Here is a 25,690-nt window from a genome sequence, read left to right on the forward strand (position 1 = left end):
AAGTATTTCTCTGAGAACCAACAGCAGCCTCCACTCTGCCCCCGGTTTCTATCCTCTTCTCGCCGTGAAGGGGTTGAAAGGCAGCCAGCTCTGATGCCAGCAGCGTGGTACCCGTGCATCTCAGCACCGTGGCAGTGGGCAGTGCCGATGCTGGGGGTGACAAAATGAATCTGTCCCACTCCTGGAGACGTGCTCGAATCACTATTCATCAGCAAGTGAGTCACTGCCCTTCCCACAGTCTCTTCCTGCGAAGCAGAGGTGACAGTGAAATAGGATCAAGTGCCTACGCTTCCCCCAGCCTACACGGAGAGCTCTGCTCCATCCCCTCCCTCCGGAGCCAGCAGGCCTGCTATTTTGGAATAAAAATACTGAAAAGTGCGCACATGCGCGCAGGCACACGGAGCGGTGAAGCAGAAGTGCATTTTGTCTGCTGTGCCGAAAGGAGCACCTTGCACGTGTAAACGCTCTGGGAAGCAGATTGTGTCTGGCTGCAGGTAAAGGGGCAGCACGCCGGGGAGGCACAGCCCGTGTGTGACGCTCCTGTTCCCTCCCGGCATTGCTCACCGGCGAGCGCTGGTGCCTCTGCCTGCACGTGGGGCAGCTGCCCGCTCCCCCAGGGCAGGGTCTCCCCATGCTGTGCACGGGGGCAGAAATGGGGCTGGCTGTGTGGACGGGCCTCTGTCCCTGCGTGATACTGCCAGCAACAGCAGTGGTATTCCCCACGGTTATGCAAATGGCAGTCTAGGAGGTCTGCAGTCATCTGTATAACTGTAATGAGCTTTAAATTGGGCAAGGAGACAGCTGGACCAGAGGTGAAGCAGGCGTCTGGAGACAAGCAATGTTTTCCCTTGATACAGGTCTGCTGAACCCACCAAGCTCCACTGCAGTTGCCTGGTGTGACCCAAAGGAGGTTTCGGGAGGAGGCATGCCAGTACTGCTCCACGTTTTGCACAAAACGAGCTGGTCTGCAAGACAAGGGGAGTCCAGATTAATTTGCTGCAACATTGTGCTTCTCAGTCCCTGTTTGCACACTCCCATCAGTGCTAGTGTTAGCTTTTATATGTATTTATCACAAGCGGTTGTACATCAGTTACAGCCTATCCATGCCTTTACGTTTCTATTCTAAAGAGGAGCTAACTGTGATCAGCAATGTTGGTTTATCCAGAAAGTATAAAAAAATCAAAGCCATTACAGCAACCGTGTCTGAAAAAAATGCCCAGAGTTTGTTCAAACCCCTCTGCAGGTCACCTTCTATCTCCAGTACCCAGTTACGAGATGATAGAATAGTAGAGAAGCTGAAGCTGTGGGTTGGCAAGGGATGCTGCATCTCACCTTACGGAGGGACCAGGATACAGACCCTGGCTGTCTTTCATCTGAACCAATAAGGCATACAGAATGTTAAACCCCATGATTTAGAAGAACTAGGCTGCACTGCAACGCATCCGTGCTTCTTTTCCTTCTTGTTTTTTAAACAGCATTCATGTGTCTCTCTTATCCCTGTTCTAAAGCCATTCCCCTCCCACTGAAATGACTGTGCTGATGACCGCAGGACCTCCGCAGCCTGAGGAGAAAATGAATCACTGCAATTTCTCAGGTTTCAGAGCCAGGGATTATCTTTATAAATGCACCCAACACTGCTATAGATAAGTGGGATCTGAAAGATGTAAGTATTTTGTTTCTTTCCTGGGTTCTTTGCTCTTCAGTGAACTCCTGGATCTCCTTTTGCATCATTCATCCCCTGGCTAATGAATGGTGCAAACCTGCATCCACAGAAAAATGAAAGCCATGGCTAATGGTAGCAATGTAATAAATGGCAAAAGCCTAAAAGAAAATAGCTTTGAAAACTGATACACTTCAGTGTGACATGATAATGCAAAAAGGTTGCCTGTGCTGGTATTATTTATAATTCCCCAAACAACTGAATTCCCTCCAGCCAGCATATATTAAGCACAATCCAGGGCATATGCAACAAATCATATTCAATGATGGAAAGTTGGGAGAAAAGCAAGAGCTCAATCTCTCTTGATTACAGCAGCCACAGTTTTCTTTTTCATAGACTGCCAGTACTAATGAGTGAAGAGGACATGAAAGGAAAACAAAAATACTCAAATCAACGTGCTTCATGTACCACTAGATGTATCTGCTCATAAATTTGACTAATTACATGCAAACCGTTGTCAAGAAACGTTGCTCAGGGTATTTAAGCCCTCACTCAGACTGCAGCATCCAGCCACGCATGGCAGCACGTCCTGGAAATGTGTGTGGGGTTTAGCTCTGGGATCCTGGATACAAACCACGGCTGCAGAGCAACACAGGGACGCACGAGTTTATGGAGAAATGCGTTTTCAGCAGTAGGTCCCCAAAGCTCTGCTCGAGCAGGCTTGAGTCAGTCAACTGTTTCTGACTGCCGTGCCTGTACACTTGGGGTATCCGCCTTAAAGCCCGAATCTGGGCCCTATATTAGCACACAAAAATTTCTTATTTTCAACCCCCAAAAAAGTGAACAGTTTTCCATCTAGAGATCATTTCAGACAGTGCTTCTGCGGAGATCTAACACTTCTGAAAAGTTATTGAAATACATTCAATTTTTAAGGGAAGTGTTAAGACCTAAAGGGAATTTCATAGCACAGAGATCTGTCTTTGAAACATTCGCAGGCAGAGGTCAGAGTTAAGTACCACTCAGCTGCGATGATCTGTCAAATGTTCCCAGCAATGCATTATTGCAATAAGATCGGACATGTTTGCCTTGCAAAGATTAGCCAAGCTTTTAAAATTCACCAGGTCTCAGCTCTTCACAGCCTGGCACAGCTACGTGGTGGCACTACCCTGACATGTGTTAAACGATAAAACGGAAAGTCGTGTTGCAGGTTACTGGCACGGCCTTTGCAGAGCTGCTTTACGAGTCTTGGATAGCTGTTTCTAGCATTGCTCACTGAAATCAAACCTGGCAGTGCACATGGCAGGGTATTTTTTTTTCCGCTTTTGAAGGATGGTTGGACTTTGCTGCAGTGGGTTCAGTGGCCGAAGCACGGCTGTACCATCGCTGCAGGTCAGAGTCCGAGCTACACTTGTTGTCTGGCTTTACTTTCTCGGCTGCTACTGCTATATTTCTATATCTAACATACGCTTTTTAGTCGTTCACAGGAGAAGGTTAGCCCGTTACCTATTAGGCTTACTGGTGCTGCTGTTCTGCTCTGGTTGGCAATGCTGATTATGTAAAGGATATTTAATGTTGTAAATAATTAAAATTATTTGCAAGCTTTTGGATACTTCTTAGGAGATAAAAAATAAAAAAAATGTACACACATTCCTGTATATATCAGTGGATTTGTGCATAAATGCTCAAGTCTCCTAGGAAGTGGGGAGACAGTTAAGAGAATAATACGTAATTAACACATCCTTGTTGGTGCAGACATGTCTTTAGATGAAGAGTGTGGAACATTAAAAGCGTTTGGAGCGCGTGGGACAGAATAATGTTGAATTTTATGTAAATTCAGCCCTGTCACCAGTTATACGTGTTACAGAGAGAGCAAGCCTGTTCCTGCTCAGGGATCTCATTCACTATACTGCTTTTATACAGGCCTCCCCCGTGGTGGCGTGGTGGGTTTTTTTCTCTAAATGGAAGGAAATTAGCTTTTCCTATGCTGTTGAAGGAATACAAGCTAACCAAAAGGAGGACGTATTACAGGGTCATTCATCCACTTAGATGCCAAAAACAAACTTAAACTTCATCTCCCTTTAACTCATATTTTCATCAGACACCCCAAGGTGGCACATCACAGCTCAGTATCACGCAGCAAGGTAAAAAGCTGTTTAATGGATAACTTCAGAAGTACCAACCCCATTCAGGAGGCTTCCTGAGCTTTCTGATATGAATCCAGTCGAATGTGAAAATTAAGGGATCGCAGACAGGCACCAGCAGATTTCCCTGATGGCAGCGTCACTCAGCTGTCTCTTTTGGAAATGCTGGTCACCTCGTTTCGAACAGCCGGCGAGGAACAGCCTTCACACAGACCAGTGATTTTCTCGATGCTAAAAATATATCCTGGACCCAATGAGGCGATTCGCCTACAGAAGTGTCAGATATGCCTGTACCGAGCAGGCACCTCCGCACGAGCAGCGGCACGAGACACTTCCCCGTGCATGACTGGAGAGGGGTGCTACCGCTGAGAGGTGGAAGTGCATGCTGCGGGACCATCAGCTTGCTTGGTCACAGGAGAATGAGGCTTGTTTCTGACAACTGTAGGTGGTGGGATGTACACACAGGTACTTCTGTTATACTCAGCTTTATAGTTATGCAAATCCAAATGGATAAATGCTTTTTTTGCTCAGAATTAGAGACCGTTACTTGCATTTTACTAAAGTACATACAAGCTGCTTTTATAGCTACTGGTTATTAAGGGAATGCCAGAATTTGCTGAACTGCTTGTCAGAGCTATTGATGGCTCCCGGTAGAAGAGCTCCGGCGAAAGGTCAGGAGCAGACGTGTTTCTCGCTCACCCCAAAGCTGACATTTGCAGCCTTGTAGCCCAGAGTAACAAAGGCACGATGAGCCTCAGCCATTTAACAGTCTTCAAGCTTTCTTATTTCCGTTGGGGAAGCCTGGTTTGGTGCAAACACTGTTTCTGTACGATGAATACGATGATGCTGAGAGCATCATTACATACTGTCTGCAGACGGACTTCGGCGTTATCCCCTACCAGGGATGTGCTGTTGAGTGTGGGTTGTGTCCCCAGGGAACCAGCGGGGACCTTGGGAAACAGTCTCTTCTGAGAGGGCTCTTTGATGTGCTGATGCAGGAGGTTGGTGTCAAAACATCCCTAATTTCAGTACAGAGGGTTACTTCTGAGTCCTAGTTAGTTCCTCCAGAAAAGATACCAGCTCTGGCTGCCACCAAGGGCTGCTACCTCAGCTACAGGAGTCACAGGAGGGTTTTCGGTCCTGAGCATCCCCCAAACAGGGCGACAAAAAGCCTTCTCTTAGCGATAGGGCTTCCTCAGCATGCAGTAAATCCAGAATTTCATGCCAAAATATTTCTAGATGCTACTTCTCCAGTTTAGTATGTATCATCTGCCCCAATCCTGCGCCCTCCTCTGGGTGAGTTAACAGCATACAGTGAAGCAAGACAAACATTTTAAAGCCCCACCTCCTGAAAAAGAAGTTTTTAAGAATATCTAAGGCACTATAACACATGTATAGATCAAACCCACATTCTTCTTAGCAAAGGAAAGCATTGCCATTGAGTTCAGATTTGCAACCACAAGGATGTTCATTTTCCAAAGTCAAAGAAGACAGCGAGACAAGAGATTTTACTTAAACTATATATTTTTACATAAAACAACTTTATGTTACAATAAAATCAGATAAAAATCACGAAGTTATATAATAATTTCATAAAGAAAAAAATCAAGTTTTCCTTTTATTTATAAAACCCAGCATTTACTGCTACTAGGAGTCTAAATGTTAACATTGACTGTCTACGGTCAATTCAGGAAAAAAAAAAGAAAAGAAAAAAAGAAGAGGAAAGTACTTTTTCACAGCAGACAAAATGACGAGGTAAGAGATGCTTTTACAATGATCCAACTGTAGTAAACACTTCAGTTTTCATTAAACCATATGCTAAATATAATAAACCCAAATAAAAATATACATTTAGAGCACTGCAGTGTTTTCCCACAGTTGTATATCAACAAATTGTTAGTCATTCACTAAACTTTACTTCAAACAGTAAAAACAGGGTGTATGTTTAGTACTAAAATCTCTTCATAAACTAAATATTTTGGTATAGCAGACCACACTAAAACACTCTCAGAACTTTCAACTACAAGGGACATACTCATGTTAAAAACAATATGTGCTTTGTTTGTCATTTGTGATGAGTTTTATAGAATAGCATGTTCATGATCACTATTAGGCAATTAAATGAAAACATCTAAATGCTGCAAAATACTCTTTTATTGAGCATAACTCCCTTTTCACGTACCCAAGTTAATCAATGTACTGCAAACTTAGAAGCTTAGTTCACAAATCTTACATTATCAGTCTTTTTTAGCTAGTATATGGCTAAAATAATTATTGCTGACCAGTGTTAAAAAAAAAACAAAACAAAACCAAACCCAAACAAAAATACAACAGCAGACAGATTTTACTCAAGTGCCTTTCTTGTATATGTCTTTATTATTAGGTAACTAAACGACCAGAAAGGAAAAATAAATCTATTTCAAAACGTGCATATAAAATTTTTGGAGGTATAGGCACCTTCATCCGAAGACTGTATGCTTAGGCTATCTGTTAAAAAAAAAAAGGAAAAAAAAAAAAAGAGCTAAGACAAAACACAGCAGAAAGTCAAACTGGTTAGACATCCAACAGCCCCAGGGATGCAGGCAAAGCTCTCCCGGCCGGGAGCAGCTCTGCCCTCAGCCTGCAGGACAGCCCTCCTTTGGGAAGCACCTTCCTCACATGTATCATTCACCTCCTAACTCTGTATTTCACTTCAGGTACTTCATGGTTTACCACAAAGAACAGTATTTAAGACATGCAGACTTCAGGTAACTGTCAAGTTTATATTCTAATAATGAGCCTAAAGCACTGCCGAGCTCCCGGGGGCGCAGGACTGCGGGCACGGCATCCCTGGCCAGGCTGTGTCGGCAGCCGGGGCTCTCCGTCTGGAGGTGTGTCTGCATTAAACGTCTTGTGGCTATGTATTGCTTTGCTTGTTGAACATGATCCATGGAAAGAAAAATTACCTTAGGGTAGCTCTGTGCCTTACTGTTGCTAAATCATGCCCACAACCAGAGACCACCAGCCCAGCCTGGGAGTCCTCGCTGCCTCGCAGCCCCCCAAAAGCTGAACCTGCCCTTCTGCAAGGGCTCTGCTACTGCTGAGCCCGTGTAGGACGGCAACAGCTTCTCCCATTCCTGACTGACAGCGTCTGACTGTGAACCAGTGCTGCTCAGCTGTGTGTGTGTGGATACTTGCCCTTCATCCCTCACATTGCCATGTTTGTGATATGCTGAGGACTTTTTGATATTTACAGGCTTGACAAGCCCAGAACTGCCCAGACAAAGGCGGATGAACTGACAGTTCAGTGTGGCCATCCTATACCTTTGGCACATCCACAGCTTGTGGGCAGAGCGCATCTTTCACCGAAGCTTCTGCTGAAACAATTGTCAAAATTAGCTGCTGCTGTCCAAGTCCCCGTTCCTCCCCTTCCCTTGGGATTCAGCAACAGTCACGCACTAAGCCAAGCGTGGACGTTTCACCCTGATAGCAGTTTTATCATCTTTGCTAATCCACAGGCTCAGGAAGACAAAGTCTTTACCGTTGCGCTCCTTAAATTTACCCCAGGATGGAAGTGGATATAAAAACAGCCTCACTGAAGATCTGCAGTTCCTCCGCGAGCAGATGTCTCTCTCAGGCCGGCTGATGCTTTGAAGGGTTTTGTGGAAGAGCCTGACAGAGAGCACGGTCTGGTAGCTGAGAGCCTCCCACCACCACGGGGCGGTGGCAGCAACAGGGAATTTTCCTTCAACCATCCATGGAGCAGCCAAAGGTGGCAAAAAATTAATAAGGGGGAAAATGAACGGTTGGGAAAAACCCAGTGCAACAGAAGACTGCAGAGGCCTATGGACAATTTGTGCCTTGCTGAGAGGGGGAGAGGGGCTCCCTGTGCCCAGCAAGCCACCGAGCAAACGCAGGACGAGTGCAGGGCCAGCACCCGCCTTAACATCACAAATGCTTTTGCTGATGCTCTTCAAAAACAACGGCAGTGCAGGGACAGCAGGAGGAACAGCAGAAACTCCTCCTGCTCTCCTTAATTCACCGAGCAGCTCTAAAAAATATTCACCATAAATCACTCACATCAAAACAAAATCAGGTGTTTATCTAGAAAAAAGGCATCGTCCAAATAACATTTGTTTTCTGGGCACAGATGCACTCAGCGTAAAACTATTTTTAAAAAGAGCATCTTTTGAACACTAGGATATAGAAAGTGAGAGGCGGCACTGAATTGCTTACAGAAAAGAAAGTTTTCTTCCAGTGAGCTCACTTAGTAAAGGAGACACCAAATAGACATACATAGAAAAACACTGGAAAGTACTAATTTAGCTGAAAGTGCACTTTTTGGCCAAACAAAACTACTTGTGAAGTTGAGTCAAAATCAGCAAATAAAGATGCAGCCAAATAGGAAAAAAGCAAAAGGTTAACCTGTTTTATTTTGGGGTGTGAACAATGTTTCAGTTTTTCATTTTGAAATAATTTATTCCAGAGATGAGGCTAAGGTCATTTTCCAAAATGTGGAATAACATATCTAATGAAACATTCTTTCCCCTTGAAAACAATTCTCTCGATATATTTTTATGTCACTGATTATTTTTAGGTTTTGTGCTAATACAAAGTGGACCTGTTTATTTCTCATTTTGGCCACCAGAAAAAACCCCACCATTATTCAGCAGCTCTAACACCAGCTTAAAGGAGCATCTCACTGGAAAGCCCAGAAAGGAGTAAGACACTTTCTAACCTGGCGACACAAGAGGCCAGCACAGATTTTTGCTCCCAGAGCCACCAGCTTGTCGATGCCACCAGGGCCGGACAGGCAGGATGGGCAGCACGGCGGGACCCGCGGCGGCGCAGCCGGCAGGTATCGGCACGGGAAGTGCCAAGCACAAGACCTTTATTAATGAAAGACCATGTAACTGAGGTAGGATAGATCCTGACATCAACCACTTAGAGGGAGAAACCTGTGCCCAGAAAGGGAACCCTCGATTGCCCAAGGTGAGCTACAACCTCGTATAAAGACACCTCCGCTCAGGCTCGATGGAAATGGAGCGATGACCAACTTCACTGCTGATAGCACGGGGAAACCAGGGTTTGCACAGCACTGTATCTTAATAGCAAATAAAACTAAGCTCTGCAGACCCTCTCTTGGACAGGGATTCCCTGGCCCCGGCAGCGTTTGGGACCATCCCTAAGGAGGCGGCTGCCAGCTGAGCGCAGCTCCTGGCATGGGCTGAATCCCCAACGGGCACAAAAGGAGGAACAAATGCATCCACGGGACGGTGCGGGCATTTCAGTGGGGGAAGGCTGGCCACCCCGGCGCTCCCGCCAGAAGGGAGGGTGAGTTTCGATGCTGGGACGAGTCCCTGAGGAGCAGTGTGGGGCTCACAGTTTGGCACGCAGGGGTTATTGCTGGGCCACCACAGAGCGTCAAGGTGACGCCGACGGTCCCCGCTCAGCGGGCACATGGAGCTCCAGTCCCGGGGCAGGGAGGGGGCCAGGCCGGAGAGGGGAGCTGCGGCTGGCCTCCAAATGCTCCTGAGAGCACGCACCGCCTCCTCCTCGTGCACTTGCGGCTTTTGAAGAGCAAAAATAAAATGAAAGAGATGGAAAGGTTAAAAGAGATGGAGTTTGGGGGGAGGTTTTTAAGTGATTATACACAGAAGCTCTCAACTCACTGCTGTTGGGAAGGAAAAAGAGAAAGGGGTAATTACAGCAAGACCCTGGATGCTTGAAGGAGGGAGCTTCCCCACAGCGTAGAGCCATGTACACGCATCCCTAACAACTCAACATCAGAGCTAGAGCAGGTAAGGAAAACATACATTTGGGGCACGACTAGAAGAGCCGGAGCGGGGATTCCTCTGAGGACGCCCCCATCGCTCCTCTGGTGGGCACGAAGCACCCGGAAACAACTGCCCGTGTCAGAGCTGTGCACTGGTTTAATGCGCCAGTATTGAACTCCATCTGTTAAATCCATGCAATCCCATAGAAACACTTCTCCTGCAATTTAAGAGTGGCTTAATACATTCCTAATGAACTGGATCTGAGATAGACCTGACTAAAGTGGAAAAAAAGTGGAAAAAAAGTGGAAAAAAAGTATGGAAAAATAAAATAATTTGTTCACAGAGTCTTTTGCACCCCTCTACCCAGAATCACATTGAAAATCGTATTTTATATTAAAACCAAGAAGGAAGCCCTAAGAATGCTCAACAGGAAAAAGGAAACAGAAGATGGAGCAGGGTCCTCGGTGCGAAAGCAATAAAACACTATGACGAGGAGGGCCCTGATGACCTGTATTGCTTGCAGCTCTTAGTTGTGTTATCCCCTGGTTCCCAGCTGATGCAGGGACCGGCTGCAGTTGGGGAACTCTAAAGCAGCATGGGAGGAGAGGAGAAGCAGGACGAGCTGCCTGCTAAATGATGGTGTCTCTCTGACTTGCTATAAAATAAAAAGACTAAAAATGGAGATTACTTGTGCACAGCCACACACAGTTTCTGACGTCATTTTCAATTTTGAAAAGTCTGATCTAACCCCACATTATGCAACTGTTGAATCTTCCATGCTGGCAAAGTCTAATTTTCACACGCCTACATGCTATGTACCTGATTTTTATTTTTATTTTTAAATATCAACAGCCTACAGCAATTTTTTTTTAGAGAGACTTAAATGGTCATAATGGTTATGAAAGGCCCCAGCTTCACATCCATTGTTTAAAAGAAGTAAAAGCAAAAATACACAAAGTCCAGCCTAAAAACCAGGCAATGAAGGTAACAGAACAGCAACAGATGAAATGAAAATTCAAGGGACTACTGCAGACAGAACCTATTTCCAGCATGGGGATTATATATCCATGTGCAAAAGTATTAAATGCATCTCTCATCTATAACCTACCTTTCTTTTAAAGGTCACATTTATAATTGAGATGTGCCAAGAAAAGAAAAAAGCCCCTAAATAAAAAAAAAAGCGTGGCTATTTTATATTAGTCACTACCAGCATGCACTAACACGGTGCTTAACCAAGCTTCGCCTGAATTAAGCAATAATAATGTCACATAAACAAAAGTTCCTTCCTGAATTAATTCAGATCCCGTGTAAACAGACTCTCAAACCAGGTTATGGAGAAAGAAGCAAAAGAAGCTGAGGGCAGTTGTAGGGGCAAGAGCAAAACTTGGGCTGAATTCTCCTCTCTGGACCTTTTTATATCCCTGTCTTGTGATGGAGTGAACTTCCTTCTTGTTGGAGCCCAGCGTATGACCTTGCATTTCTCAAAACATATTTAGAGCTGCTGAATAATCAGTTTGAGAATACAACAGCATTTCTGCCTTTTGGGTTGGGCTTGTTTTGGACAGTCTAACTCGGTGACCAATTCCCACCCTGCTGTCAAAGACACACGAGGTGAGAATGCAAAAATCTTAGGAAAGGATTCTGATTTCATGTGGTCATGACCCTGCCAGTCTCCCGGGCAGAAATTTGCTTCTGAGCAACACCCTTTCTAGTAACCTTGTATTGCTCTTCACATCAATGTCTCTTTCTTCACTACTGCAGAAGTTAATCAACAGCGATTAAGTTGCACAGAGATGCACGTGCTCTGCGTACAAACCAGCAACATACCGCTTTTTAGAATAACTATCTGGTCCCAAGACTCAGGTGGGCATTTTTCAGAGATGCACATAATGATGGAACTATATGGGTTCAAAACTGAAGGTCAAAGAGAGGTGATCTTGCTAAACGAGAGAAGCTGCCCTCAGCTACTGGGTAAGATGCATGACTTGGAAGAGCTGAAATTCATTTCTACATCGTTGACTTTGCGCTGTATGGGTCCAGACAAGCACATGCAACCTGTATCGGAGGTTATCTGAAATCCACTGGGTATTTTTTGGTGAATCAGGCCTGATTGACGTGGTCCCTAAAGATTCTGGTATCTGTGTGAAGTGATTCACTTGACTGCAGCTCATCACAGGCACATTTTACAAACTGCAGGAGCTCCAGCTAATCTTCTCTCTGCTCCACCGAGGAATAAAAGTGGATGTCGCTAGGAGTGCTGATAGTCCAGACAAGAAAAAGACTTGTTTTCTGTTTCTATGGTTGCAACAGCCCTTAAGAAAAGATATAAATTTCCCTGCAACAACTAACTGCATATTCATTTTAAGGTAGATCTAGTTCCAGATTCCTGAGACAGAACCCTCTACCTGTTCCCAACTCCACGAAGCCAGAGCAGCAATATAGAAAGTTTCTAATCTCAACAGAATTCAGTGAGCAGCACGATTGGTTTGGAAAATAAACAAACAAACAAACCAAAAAACCAAAAAACCCCCACAGCAAATTTTCAGCCTCTATGTACAAAAACAATGCAAACAAGTGGAACATTCTAGTTATATTTTGTAAAACACACGTTTGGGATCAACAAAACATCAAACATCCAGACCCTAGATTACAAAAAAAAATCTATTGCCATCTAGTTGTCAACCCCAAGTTTAGACAGTCCTTGTCGGAAATCATGTAATTCATCTATCTTCCCATCTAGTACATCTAAAAAATTCTTTAATTCAGTTTTAAGGTTGGTCTGCCTATGTTTGCTCTCTTCAACTTCTGTCCTTAGCGTTCTGACTTTCTCTTCAAGATCTTTGTTCTTTTTCTCAGCAGCCTTGAAGACAAAAGAGACAATAGGATGAATCATAGAGAAGACAGATGAACAGCATTTAATAGGGTAAAGCAACAAATGGCAGCCGGGCTGTAAAAGTTTGCTTCGACTTCTGCAAACTGATTAACACACGCACCTCGGAGAGCAAGTGACATGTGTGAGTCAGATTAAAAGGAAGGAAAGCCCATGCAGGAAAGGACATAGATTAACTGGAAAAGACGCTTTGCATCAGATTTTGTCACTTGGTTGATATCTTAAAATTCAGCTGGATTTAAATTATGCACTGTGCATATATTTCTGTCATTGCTACAGTTTGCAGAATTAGACACTGTGCCACCAATTACATACAGAATTATCTATGGCAAAAAACAAGCTTAGAAAATACTGCCTGAGGAATAATATTGCTTTATTCAGCACTTCCGGATTTATTGGCATTTTTTAAAAGTTTCACTTTGCGTGAGCGCCCAGGCAAGGAACAGGGCAGCCATGTAACGCTTCCCTTGCTGCAGTTTCTTCTATTATTTTCCTCTCTCATTAGCTCTTCTGCCTGTTGTTCTCCATTTCATGTGTGTAAGCACATGCTTATTCCCACCAAAACACCTAGACGACATACTTTACCATACCAAATCAAACGAAATTCATATTTTAACCATTTTCAGCATCTGCATGCCTCAGCAGCCTTCTAAATGATTTTAGATCATTTAAATTATCAGAGTGATGGCTTGCTTGATTGATTGGATTTGATTTCATTGATGAGACTGCTTATATTTGTTCTCCTTTCACATATTAATTATTGCATTTACACAAGCCCTGACTTTCACGAGTGATGCCAAAAGCTCAGCCTCCAGCTGGGGCAGGGCTCCCGCAGCCCATCCAGCTCCGCTCCGAGCGAGCACCTCCCAGCAGAGGAGCCACATGTGCAAAACCAAGCCACAGCGAGCCAGGCTTTGCTGGAAAGCAATGATGCAGCATGGAAACGCATCCTCAGGTGAACTTTTTTCCCCGGTGGTGTGCAGCCATGCTCATCTGCTTCTTTCCAAAAAGCCTTCCTTAGCGCCACTGCAGCAATTAGCCGCAGGTCTTGGAGTGTTGCTCAACGCACATGGCTGCGGTGCAGCTCCACAAGCCCAGATCAGCAGAAATGCGGGATACAGGATAGCCTGGCATCTGCGGGAGATAGGTGCAACACAATCCCAGGCAAACTAATTTCTGTGAACAGCAAGGCAAAGAAAAGGAGCTATTTAATTACTCCTGTGCTGGGAAGGGCATGGATGTTTTGCATGTAATTAGCATTTTTTGTTTTTACAAACTGGAGCTCTTTTGCCTTCAAACACTGAAGTCTGAACAGAGAAAAGCATATAGTTACAAGAAAGAAAGTAAATGTATCAACTATTTTTAAATTAATTTCATTGCTAAACTGTACCTGTAATTGTTGAGATACAGATTCACATTCTGACATTAGCTGAGGTATAATTTCACCCTGCTTTCGGAGCTCTTCCAGTTCCTTTGGAAACATAAAAGAAATAAAAAAGAATGCAAGCTTCAATTTAAAATATAATGAAAACTTGAGAATATGAAATGACTTTGCATATTTTATCATATTCTGTACGGTATTTGGATGTAAAATAATCAAAATAGCATGTCTGCATTCCAAAACACATGCTAATTTTCTTCTAAAATACATTTTGGCACTGTATTTGTGACTTCGTATTTCTAACACAGACAATGTAATCTGATCTCTACCGTGAATGCCATTAATTGTATCAATGAAATCTTAACCTAAACCACATACCTATGCAAAAGATATATTCAATAAGAGAGAAATCTGAAGGGCTGTAATGCTACAAGCAATTTATAGATGGTATCAAAGAGCAAATTAGACATGAATTTTCAATTATATATGGCAGCAAAAAAAGGCCAATGGCATTATGAGTTGCATATACAGAGACATCATTACAGAGTATAGATGTAATGGGTTCTCCTCCGCTGTACAGCTCTGAGAACCCCCCCTGAAATTTGTATTCGGTTCTAGCATCACTATCCAAATTGAGAGGACTAGCTGAAAGGAGTTCATGAAAAGAGCAACATGACTTAGTAGGAGACCATGTCTCTGATGGAAATTAAGAGAGCTGAATACATTAACCCCACAAACGAACACCACCATTGTGGGATAGTAGGGAAAGACTTGAAGACTGTATGTTTTACAAGAGGATTGTCAGAGCATCTGAAAAGCACATTTGCAGGTCCAAGAGAAACTCTGTGACTTGAAGAGAGTGCAAGAGCCTCCTCCAGAAACTGCCCACGTAGGTGACGGTCTCAAGAGTAAGCAGGGGAATATCCTCTCCGAGCTGTACCGACACAGGACAGCAAAAGCAGTCCTATCTGAAAAGCAGATTTCTTGGCTACAAAGTATGATTTCTTCTCTAACAGGTGAACTTACAGCACAATGCCAGTGTAACAGAATCCGTAAGAAGTCAAGCACTTCCACAGAACTAGACAATAACGTTTTTTTCTCAAGTCTCCCTGATTCCCCTGCATATATATCTGTATGTACATAAATAATGCTTGGGGGCTCAGATCTCAAAATATAAATATATTATACTATATATACTTACTGTCTGTATACACACACACTACTATACTGCATACTTACTATGTATAGTATAACACAGCGTGTGTGCATATATACACACATACTATATATATGCTATATGGCACATGGCATACACTATATATAAAAATATAAATATTTCACTAGATAGCTCTGTCCTGACTCCCGTGTCTTTACATTTCTCTCTCCTCATTTCCTACACAAAGAGGATATCAGCAGCTCCTCTTACACGGCAATGTCCATGAGCAGGCTTCATGCTGGTTTGAATTGCAGACCGTGAAAAGGTTACTTACGGGTGGCTTAGACCTAATCAAGAACCTGCTAATGTAAGTATGCAGTTTGAAAACAAGTTAGTATATTGTCAGTGTAAATGGAAGATAGGCATGTAATATTCACAAGTCAATCAATTTTCTGGTTCATTTGGTACTGTGAAAATGTGAATCTTGAGGAAAACGCTAGCAGAGAATAAGGGTTATTATACATGCTATTACCGCAGAAAGGTTGGGAAGAAAGCATGACATTTTCCTTTGAAATATGGGGCTGAAAAACATATTATATTTATAACAGTGCATCAAAATCCATCTCCCTAAACTATTTCCTTGTGCCATCTTAGAATCCCTTAACAGCACTGCTTTTAAGAGCACCAGCAGAGATGCTGTAATGGCACATGGCAAACTTTACTGCACCTGCTGACAGCTTTTTCTCTTCAGCCAGCACAGAGCATTTGGTCACTGTAATGAAGGAAAAAACCAAGGATCCCATTATTTTCCCCACTGCTCAGGGGCTCCAAGCCATCAACATCATTCTCCGTAGAAAAATGAACACCCTGCATGTCAAAAATGAGAAACCAGGGTACGCTAAATGAATCTGAATTTCTCACTCTTGGCATTACTCCTGAGATCAGAGGGAGACCGTAAAATGGCAAAGCTGAAAACTACGAGCCATCCAGATAAAGAAACAGGACTTGTTACACAAACACCAAGTTATTTTGTAAACGATGTCTTTTTGACGATGCTCCTGATACCTATGGGGATTCAGGACATGGGGACTGGCAACCGAATCTGTTCTCAGCATAGGTCTGTCTGGCTTTGGATAACTTGTTTCACCACTCCAGCTCTTCTATTAGGACTAAAGTGTTGTATACATAAAAGTATCATGTTTGTTAACCACTGCCAAATTAAAGTGTGCTGTTACAGTGCATAACACATCATGAAATTGAGACTGAGGAACTCTTATCAAACTATTGTTAAAGTTGTACATGGAAAAAACTATGAATGGGTGACCATCTGAGACATTTGGCTTCTTCTGGTTGTAGGTGAGTCAGTCCATAAATCTACATCCCAAGTGAGAAGCAGACACAGCCACTCAAACTCTAAAGTATGCCATTTCTGTGATCAGGGCACTTACCAGCTCTTTGTCCTGAAGTTCTGTTTCCAGTTCCTGGAGACGTCTACTCAGCTGCGCATTTCTTTCCTTCTCTTTATTTATTTCATTACACTGTTCCTCCAGTTCTTCAATCTTTAAGAAATGTCAGACATTATTTGAATTTTTTCAAATTTCTTGAAATTTGGGACAGACCACAGCTGATGTAAATGGGCATTGCTCCACCAAGCAGAGGGAAGCACAGACCATTTTAATTTCTCATGGATCTGTTTCCTAGATCATAGCATTCGATTCACTGCAACAAAATTATCGTTTCTTTCCTTAAAAAGAGCCAATTTACACATCCACTGGGAAGCCCTGGGACTGTGTTTACTCTCTCTTGCACAGTATCTCGTATAATTACTCAAGAATGCGCAAAACACCGAGCTGCTAAAATGAGTGGGGCTGGGATAAAATCTGCACTTCATTTCACACAAGACTATAAGGGATGGGGTTTCCTAATGCAGCAAGGAGAAGAAATCTCTCCAGTGCTCCCAGCTTTGCCTCCTCAGGGGTTGCTTATTATTCTAGCTGGAGTATGAGGGACACAACATCAAAACTTTGGGGGAAGAACCAGTTCAGAGCAATGTGCACGGCTTTGTTCTCTTGCCCAGGGATGTGCTTTCCTCTCTCCATACCTCCTCCTGCCAGCTCTGGACTTAGCTCCCAGGGGATGCACTTCCCACAGGCTGATGGCTCATTAACGTATGTACTTTAATTCTCAGCTTCGTGTTGCTTTGGGATTACAACTTCCCTCATTTGAAGGTAGAGCAATATGCAAAAAATTCTGACCCAATTAATAAAGGAGAAGGAACTTCCCAGGGCACTGCAGTAGTGCAGTGTGAGAGCCGAGCAAGGAACCAACCTGGGGGAAAAGCTCAGAAAACCTCTCTGCACAGAGTAAGACAGCACATTATGTAGACAGCGCTGCTGCACAGTCTGGCTAGTCATCGGTACAATGACTTTGTAGCTGTAGTAAGGCAGTGTTTTGATAATCTCCTCATATCTACGCTACAGCTACTGAGATGTGGCATGTTTCATCAGTTAATGTTAATGAGAACAACTTTTCTCTGCAACAGTATAGAAAAGTAAAAAACTACAATGTAAATTATGCTCTTTTCTTATAACGTACTGTTCCAGTCTCTCGTTTCTCCCCTATCCAAAAGAGACTGGATATAGGAACCCAAATCGTGTACCAACTAATATTAATGTACTAATGTAACAACAGTTAACACAGTTCTTTTTTGATCTCTGAATTATCACCGTGCACACTTAAAATACGTGCAAATAGAGACCATCCGCCTGGAGAAGAGGTTGCTCCACACGGAATTTCAGTGCCGACAGGCAACCCAGGCCACTGCCAATGCTGAAATACTATTTGCAGCCTACTGACATACAAAAAGATACAAAATTCCTTCCCTCTTTGAAAGCAAACACTAAACAACAAAAAATCCTCACCAGCCTGATACAACCTGATCTCTACAGCAAACATCCCAGTGACCCATCTAAGCGAGCAGGGAAAGGGTACAGATTTTTCAGAGACGTTTAAGATGAACAGAGTAAAATTACCCCGGTGAGCAGTGCCCACGGAAACCAAGCTTCCCTGTGCTCAGGTTGGTGCCAACCCTGTGTGGGGCTGTTACAGATAGTACTTTATTATTTGAGGGACAGTAACAATGAATACTCAAGAGGCTTTAAAAATGTAAATTTCTCAGTTGTTCTCTGCTGTAGCCACTGCTCACCCTCCGTCTTACGCTACTGAGAAACGCTGTGCTCAGTAATGGAGGGCAAAAGGCTTTTGACGATGCCTTTTGGCAGGCTTCTGGACGAGATGTGCCTGGTGTTAGCGCTGGAAGACCCGGCTGACGGCCCGCAGTGCTGAGGACATAGCTCACGTCCTCATTTCCCTGCCCACCGTCGGGATTTGCTTCTCATACTGAGTGGTTCCCGGCTTGGTTTCCTGGGGGTAACCAGGCCATAACCTTGCTTTCTGCTCATTCCTCATCTGGCAGTATTTAAGTGAGCTTTGAAAGGGGTACGCAATAGTAACCTCACTTTTAAAACCTTTCTGTTTTATCACCCCGGCCGGCAACCCCTGCTGACACCGAGTCTCCCAAATTAAGAGACAGGGAGCTTCACATGATGCGGCAGCACCAGTCCTCCCGCTGATCCCCAGCCCTTTGAACTTCCCTGCCTGCTGCGTGCAGAGGGAAGCGGCTGCCTTAAGCCCCCCATCCACTTCCCTTTCAAAGGCAAAATCCATCTCCTAACACACACAAAGATAAAGCAGCAGAAATCCAAGAGAAAGAGAACGGCAGGAGCAGCTAACTGGCAGAGACGGCTCTCCTGTGGGTATGCCCCGCTACCTTGCTCCTGAGCTGGTCGTTTTCCTCCTTGCAGGCTGAGAACTGCTTCTTCCAGTGCTCGATGCTGGCTGCGGACTCCTGCAGCGCCGTGGTCAGCCTGGCGTTGCTCTCCCGCAGCGTCTGCAGCTCTGTCTCCCACTTCTTCACATTGGATGAACTGAGAAAACCAGGGTACCCATTTGGTGGCTTCACCTTACAATGCTGCGCATCATTACTCTTTACCTGACTGCAAACTCATCCGCCCATGGTGCGTGTTTACCAATGATCTGTTGTTACGAGATCAAGCATACTCAGATCTAGGCACTTGCCCCTAGCCGTTCCCCGCCTAAGGAGAACATAAGCCTTAATTCGACTGTCTCTGCCAAAACAAAGGGATCTCTCAACTCCAGCAACAGTGACCTGTGCTGCTGGAACAAAAGTCCTGCTGTCAAAGCAGGCCGTAGGGTTAAGCTGACAGCTGGGATCTCCACCGTTTGCAAACAGGGGTTTTACTCCAGTGCCGTGCACGGTCTGTGCCCACCGCCGGAGCGGTACGGCTGTGCCTCGCTGAGCACCCGCTGCAGCGCAGGCCTGGGGACATGGTACCCGTGCAACAAAGCAACTCTACACATTTGCAGATGGTACAGTAATTCAGAACAGAAGATGTCAGGGGGTTGACACTACCTACGTTTGATTTTTTTTTAATGCTCAGCCTTAAATATAAAAGTGTTACATAATGCTGAAGGATTAAACTACTCATTCCCCAAAGCTTCAAGATGCAGCGTAGAGCACGAGATTAGAGAGTGAATGGAAGGAAGGCTTTGAAACTCCCTATGTGCTAGCTGCTACTTGCCTGTGGAGGTGTCTTCAGCAGGAGGAATGAGCAAACGTTATGATTTGAAATAGGTTACGCTATTGAAATGTCAATAAAGAGAGATGATATACTTCAAATATAATATATGCAACCTTAGAATTGCTCACTGGGTGACGCTGCTTATGGTGCTGCTGCCTTATTTTTTAAATAGCTTTTTAAGAGTAGCTTGATCCTGTTATATTTTCTTTCCATTCACAGATATATTCACATGTAAGAGGCAGACAAGGCAAGATCCCAGTAGAGAATTATGGTATTTTAATGTTGTAACTTTGCATATTCCAATGCCTGTATTTTCACTATGGCTGCAAATTACTCTTCTCAGCATTTTCAAATAATTTATCAAAGCAAATAGCAAAAAATGTGACTTCAAGGGGCATTGTCCGGAGCTTTAGAAACGTCCCCGTAAGACTTCTAAGCAGTCCAGTGAGATTAGATTGCTCCTCTCAACTTCTTAAGGTTGAGTTCACTGCCTTTTATAATTTTAAATATCCGTATCTATTTTCATCAAAGTAAATGTAGCAAACTCAAAGAGGAAGAAGAGATTGGCTTCACTTGTTATCAGTAGCAATTGCTCCCCCATGGCTTTAATGCTATTTCTGTAGCTCTAAAACTCCACAAACGAAGGTGGTTATAAGAGTTGGCATCAGCAGAATAAAAGAGACCTTATTTTATCACGAACTAGATCAGGAAAATACTAAATGGTAAGTATCTCTCAACTGGATACCAGGAGGTACTTGCTAAAATCTGCTCATTTATCCATTCTGCTGCATCATTTTAAATTAATGCAATTACATTTGAATAATTTCTGTTAATATAATTAACCATCAGATAATTACAGCATGCTATTCCAACGCAGTTTAGGTATTAAAGGAACTTCACCTTTGGGCTAGAGCAATTTTTAGTTTATCATTCTCAGACTTGAGATGTGCCTCAGCAGGACCACCATGTGATGCCTTCTCGTCGTCTGTCCCATTCACACTAGATGCTCGAGTGGAAGATGGTGTTTCTCGTCCAGATTCCTGCGGCACAACATACAAATGAATACTGCGCATCTCCTGCATCTCCTGCAACACCACAACACCAATTTCTTTGTAATCTTGATCCCACACCACCCTGCTGAGACCTAGGCTGAGTATGCTCTCCTGGCAGAACAGCTGTAATGAACACATACCCTTTACATCTTGGCTGCAAAGCGGGTCTGTTTAAAAAGAATGAAAAAATTATAATGATGATACACAAAATGGAAGCTGAAAGTTATAAAAAAAATCTTTTAAGTGTTTTAACTGACAAGGCTTCTGTTTTCTAAAGGTTGTTTGTTTTTTTTAAGATAATGAAACAATACAGTGCACCTGGAAGCACACAAAGTCCAAACCAAAAACAGACAAAAAAAGAGGATACTGCTCCTCCAAAGGGACACCATTCATAGACTGCTTGGTGCTGATTACCAACAGAGAACACAGTGAACCAGAAAGGCCATGACCAAAGTCTTCAAAAAAAATGAATATCCAAAGTCAGCCTCTCAGATGGGTATTTGTGAACCCCACAAAGGGAGTCAGTTGCTAGACTAAGAGCATTCAGCAACTTTTTTCTGATCATGCATTTGAATTTCTCTCTGATCAAAGTTTGTCTAACTTTCCTCCAAACACTACCCCAGACCAAGAACGCCCGCTGAATGGGGTTCATTCTTACCTAATGCAATGGGTATGAAATTACAGTCAAACATGCAGAGAGACTGAGACAACACTCAATTTCCTCAAACTGTAAGAAACCAGATCTCCCTGGACACGGAGGCACTTGGCTATATCAAGGTGTGCTGTCTGGAAAAGTGTGATGTACAAATATGCAACACAAGCTTCTGCCAACCACTCACTAAAGCACTGCCTCTGTTCCCACACCACATCTTTCAATTCATCGCATCCAGGCAATGAAACACTATGGCCACAAAGTCAGTCTCTCCACGGGCAAACGAACTCCTACAAAAGTAGATTAGACAGATGACAAAAAGAAGTATCTTGATGAATCTCATTTACTGTCTGCTGAAGCACTACACTACTTTGAAGTGACCCAAAGTGTGTGTAACAACACAAGTCAAAGCATGTACAGCTTGGCCTGTTATTAAAAAAGTTATAACGGCTCAAGGACTGCTGAAAAAAATTGGATATAAATGAAGGCAAAGAGCATGGATGGATGAAAAATACTCCTCTGACAATGTTAATGTCCAGCAGCTGACAATCTGTGGCAATCTTAATTTTATATACTTTAAGCTTGCTGCCAGAAGCTGGTACAGTCCATTACAAAATTTAACTTTAAATTATGTATCCTGTATGCACACAGATATTAAAGCTAAATTACAAACCTGGGAATGATTGCTTGAGGTCTCAATTTTCTCTTGAGATCTGTCTCTTGCTAGTTTGGCAGCTTCTTTGACTTCTTGGAATTTCTCTGCAAACTGGAAAAAGCATGAAAGATACATATTAAAATGATTTCTCATCTATTAAACTGTTCAGATTACTGTACTTATATGGTTCATAGATCTTCAAAAGTGAACAACTAATTTTGATAATTTAAAATTTTTGGCATGAAAAACCATTTTAATTCTTTGGCAGGGAGGTGCTTTCAAAAGGAAGGGGGTTTTTCTAAAAGAGGGACATCTCTGTAGCCCTGGCCAATCACAGTAAAAGCCCACGGAGAAAAAAAGGAGCTATTAGTTTCTTCTCGTTTGATTCGGTTTTGTTTATTTCTTCCCCCTCCTCTGTTTCACTTGATGTTGACAGTCTTAAAGTTGAAAGTATAAAAGACATATGTTTGGATAAAAAAAAAAAATCACCTTCTGTTCCTAAGAGCAAGTCAATTAAATTAAAGAATGCAAATGAGCTCATGAGATATCTGCAGGATGCGAGCAAGGGATTATCAAGACATAGGAAAAAGGAGAAAAAGGTAGATATGAATGTACAATGAGGCCATACGGAAACACAGCTTTTCCGGTCTAATTTTCTTATTACTGGCAAAAATAAAGGTAGAAGACTTCAGGGAAAGGCATGAATGCTTCCTGTATCACGCTGGGGGAGGCAGGGGAAAGGAAAGATAAAGATGAAAAGTAATGACCCCACTCTCTACAGGTTGCTGTAGGACATCTGCTCCAAAGCCAGCCTGGCACTTTTGAAATACAAGTATTATCACAGCCAGTAAGGGTTGCAGGGCTTTAAACACTTTAAACAGTGTTTAAAGTTTTAAAAGGAGGATTGCAAAGATGAAAGAAAAGGCATAACATTTTTTTAATTAAGATGTATCCCGTATAAGTATAGGTAACTTTGTCTTCTGCTAAAGCCGCTTGGTCTTGCTTGCCTGTGTTTTGAGACACTTGAAACGCTAGAAAGGAAAGCCACATCAAAAGTGCATATAAATAAATCTGTTTTATTGCACATTTTGTGAATAAAAGGACTGCCATTATATCCTCAGATAATTCAGAACACTTATGACAAAATTGTAAATAAAAACATGAACACACATCACTTTTTATAGTCATAGAATGGGAAGAATCATTATCCACTTACTAATCTTATCTTCTTTTAGATTTACAGCAGGTATTTAGCATGCTCTCTCCCAGTAAAATACTGGGACTGTAAAGACTGATAAAACAAATCTTCTCCAACTGGTCTAAGAGAAAACTGGATTTATATGTGGAGACACCTGTGTTTTGTATAACACGCACAAATGGAAATTTCCAGCAAACACACATACATCATTGGTAAATCCCATGGATGAGCGCATTCTCAAAGCTGACTGAAATTTTGGGTGTAGACTACAATCTGTGACGATGCTTATGAATGAAGATCGAACTCTCAAATCCAGCTGTTTTCTATACAACAGCTGAAATTGCATATGCAAAGTATGTGCTCTCGGATGGCAGTAGTTGCTATCTGATGGCATATGCAGTCACCACACACACAAATGACTTGATTACCTTTGTAGCACTCTAAAGATCATTAGGAACAACTACATTACATTTTTGCCTTAAGTGATTTAACTCCAACTTTACACAAAATGTATCTCCTGCTGTGACAAAACAGCTATAACAAACTGATTATTTCTAAAATACTGTATCAACAGTAAGCTTTGCACTTGGGTTTCTTGCAAATAGCAAAGGGCTGTTTTGAGTCTCTCTTTTACAATAAATCTTTACGGGCCAGTATGAAAAATTTATGAGGGCTCTTCATGGACTATATGAAATATGAAAAGACAAAAAGAATTGGAATCTATCTATCAAATTTTATTTTTGCAACTGTCTTCATAAAGCACACAGGAGACTGCTGTGAAAAATTATGTGAGCTGAGAAGAAAATTACGATTTTCCACACTTCCATAATAAAAAATTGTATATGACTGAGCAAAGCTAATCTTCAATATAAAACTGATAATGATCTCACTGCACAATAGATTTCAGTCACATCTCTAATTTACCAACACATGTATTTAACACATTTGCTTTTAGAAACAAGTACAAATAACTGAATTTTTCACCATCTTAGAGACAGAACTTTGGCTTTAAGAGTCAAATATTACCCTTCATTCTTATTGTTGTTACAAACGTAAAGACGGCTGTAACAGAAATGGTGGTGGAAGACTGCCTCTGGTTTTTGTTTACCCCCCACACCTGGAAACAGTCCATAAAGAGTTCTGCTGCCACTTCGTTTTCATTCTTAGCTAATTAATACCCGCTAGATTTTACTAGCCGTCTATTTTTGAAAGCAAGAGGATCACTTGGCTTGTTATGAAATTAAAGCCTTTCACTTGATTACTCTTCTGAGTGCAGCAACCTGGTAGTGACAGCCCAAACTTGTGTAGCATTACCAACGCTAATAGCTACAGGAGCAGACCAGGCGTTTCTGAAGTCACCCGGATCCCGAGGCCATCTCTGAGAGTGACGGCACAGCCACAGTGTCTAATCACTGGCAGAAATTAGAGAGATGCTTTCTCCCCAGTAACTGATTTCTTCTGTCCCAAACATAAATAATTGACAAATAATTGATACTAGAAGATCACGTGCCACCTCCAAGATCTAAGTTGACTTTGAGCTATCAAACCATTGCAACAATAGGAAGTGCATTTTAAATGTGAAATTCCTAGTTAAAAAGTGAAATCATCTTCTGTTTAGTAAATGAAAACTTGGTAAATGTGGTCTCGGGGGGCAATGCAGGTATAAATATGCAAAAACAACTAAAAAAAGTCACCATGCTCCTTCTCCTTCCATCTTTACTCTCTTCATCTTCCCTTTCCTCCACCCTTGTCCTCGGGCAGACAAAGTTCCTCAAAATCAGCAAAAAAAAGACTGGAGTAGGAGAAACGCCAACTAAACACCACTCCAATAGTCCATCATGGATTATATGATGCGTCTTCCCATGCCCCAGGAAGCCATGAGACTAAGCTGCAATATGGAAAAGATTCGCTGCTACCAACAACTGTGAAGCCTTTTAGTCTAAGGCTGCTGCAGCCCACGAGCCCTGTTTCATTACGAGTCTTGGCCAGTGAAATTTAATGGGGACTCAAGGATGCTACTACGCATTGCACAAATTATTTAAAGGCTGTTCTAATCTGCAGCCAGCTTGTCACCTGGAGAAATATATATATATATTTAAATAGACCTTCTTAACATTTTATACATTAAAAAGCATTATTTTGTATGTGTAAATTTTAAGCTCCTGATATGGCATAATATTTTACGTCTCCTACTGACAAATTGTGCCAGTGTCAGACAGATGAAACAGCTGCTCCCACCCAAAGCAGTCTCATAAATATTTCATTGCCTGCTCAGTTTGCAGAAGGCTGGGTGATGCGACGGTCCCGTTTGGGAGCACCGCCATGCCGTGACCCACAACACAGGCGTGGCTTTGCCACCGTGGTTTTCTCTGGACGAGCCCTCAGTACCAGGCAGATCGACAGCAAACAAGACTATTTATTCCAGCCAGCGGCCGGTAATTTGCTCTAGCACAGCCGGTGCGCTGCCAGCGCAGAGCCGGTTGGGCCG

The 25,690-nt window shown here is 42.9% G+C and overlaps 1 protein-coding gene across 1 annotated transcript in view; it reads right to left on the reverse strand.

Annotated features, from left to right (window-relative positions):
• Positions 1 to 8,182: 8,182 nt before the first annotated feature.
• Positions 8,183 to 25,690, reverse strand: part of HOMER2 (homer scaffold protein 2) — a 62,182-nt gene continuing 44,674 nt past the window's right edge. The window contains exons 4-9 of the mRNA XM_059823770.1: positions 22,023 to 22,115; positions 20,546 to 20,685; positions 18,814 to 18,970; positions 16,433 to 16,543; positions 13,838 to 13,918; positions 8,183 to 12,417 (exon numbers count right to left, since the gene is read on the reverse strand). Of these exons, the coding sequence (XP_059679753.1) occupies positions 12,229 to 12,417; positions 13,838 to 13,918; positions 16,433 to 16,543; positions 18,814 to 18,970; positions 20,546 to 20,685; positions 22,023 to 22,115 (771 nt within the window). The 3' untranslated portion in view covers positions 8,183 to 12,228. The remainder of the gene's footprint in view (positions 12,418 to 13,837; positions 13,919 to 16,432; positions 16,544 to 18,813; positions 18,971 to 20,545; positions 20,686 to 22,022; positions 22,116 to 25,690) is intronic.

This window comes from Gavia stellata, chromosome 13 (assembly GCF_030936135.1).
Source record: "Gavia stellata isolate bGavSte3 chromosome 13, bGavSte3.hap2, whole genome shotgun sequence".
Taxonomy (NCBI): domain Eukaryota; kingdom Metazoa; phylum Chordata; class Aves; order Gaviiformes; family Gaviidae; genus Gavia; species Gavia stellata.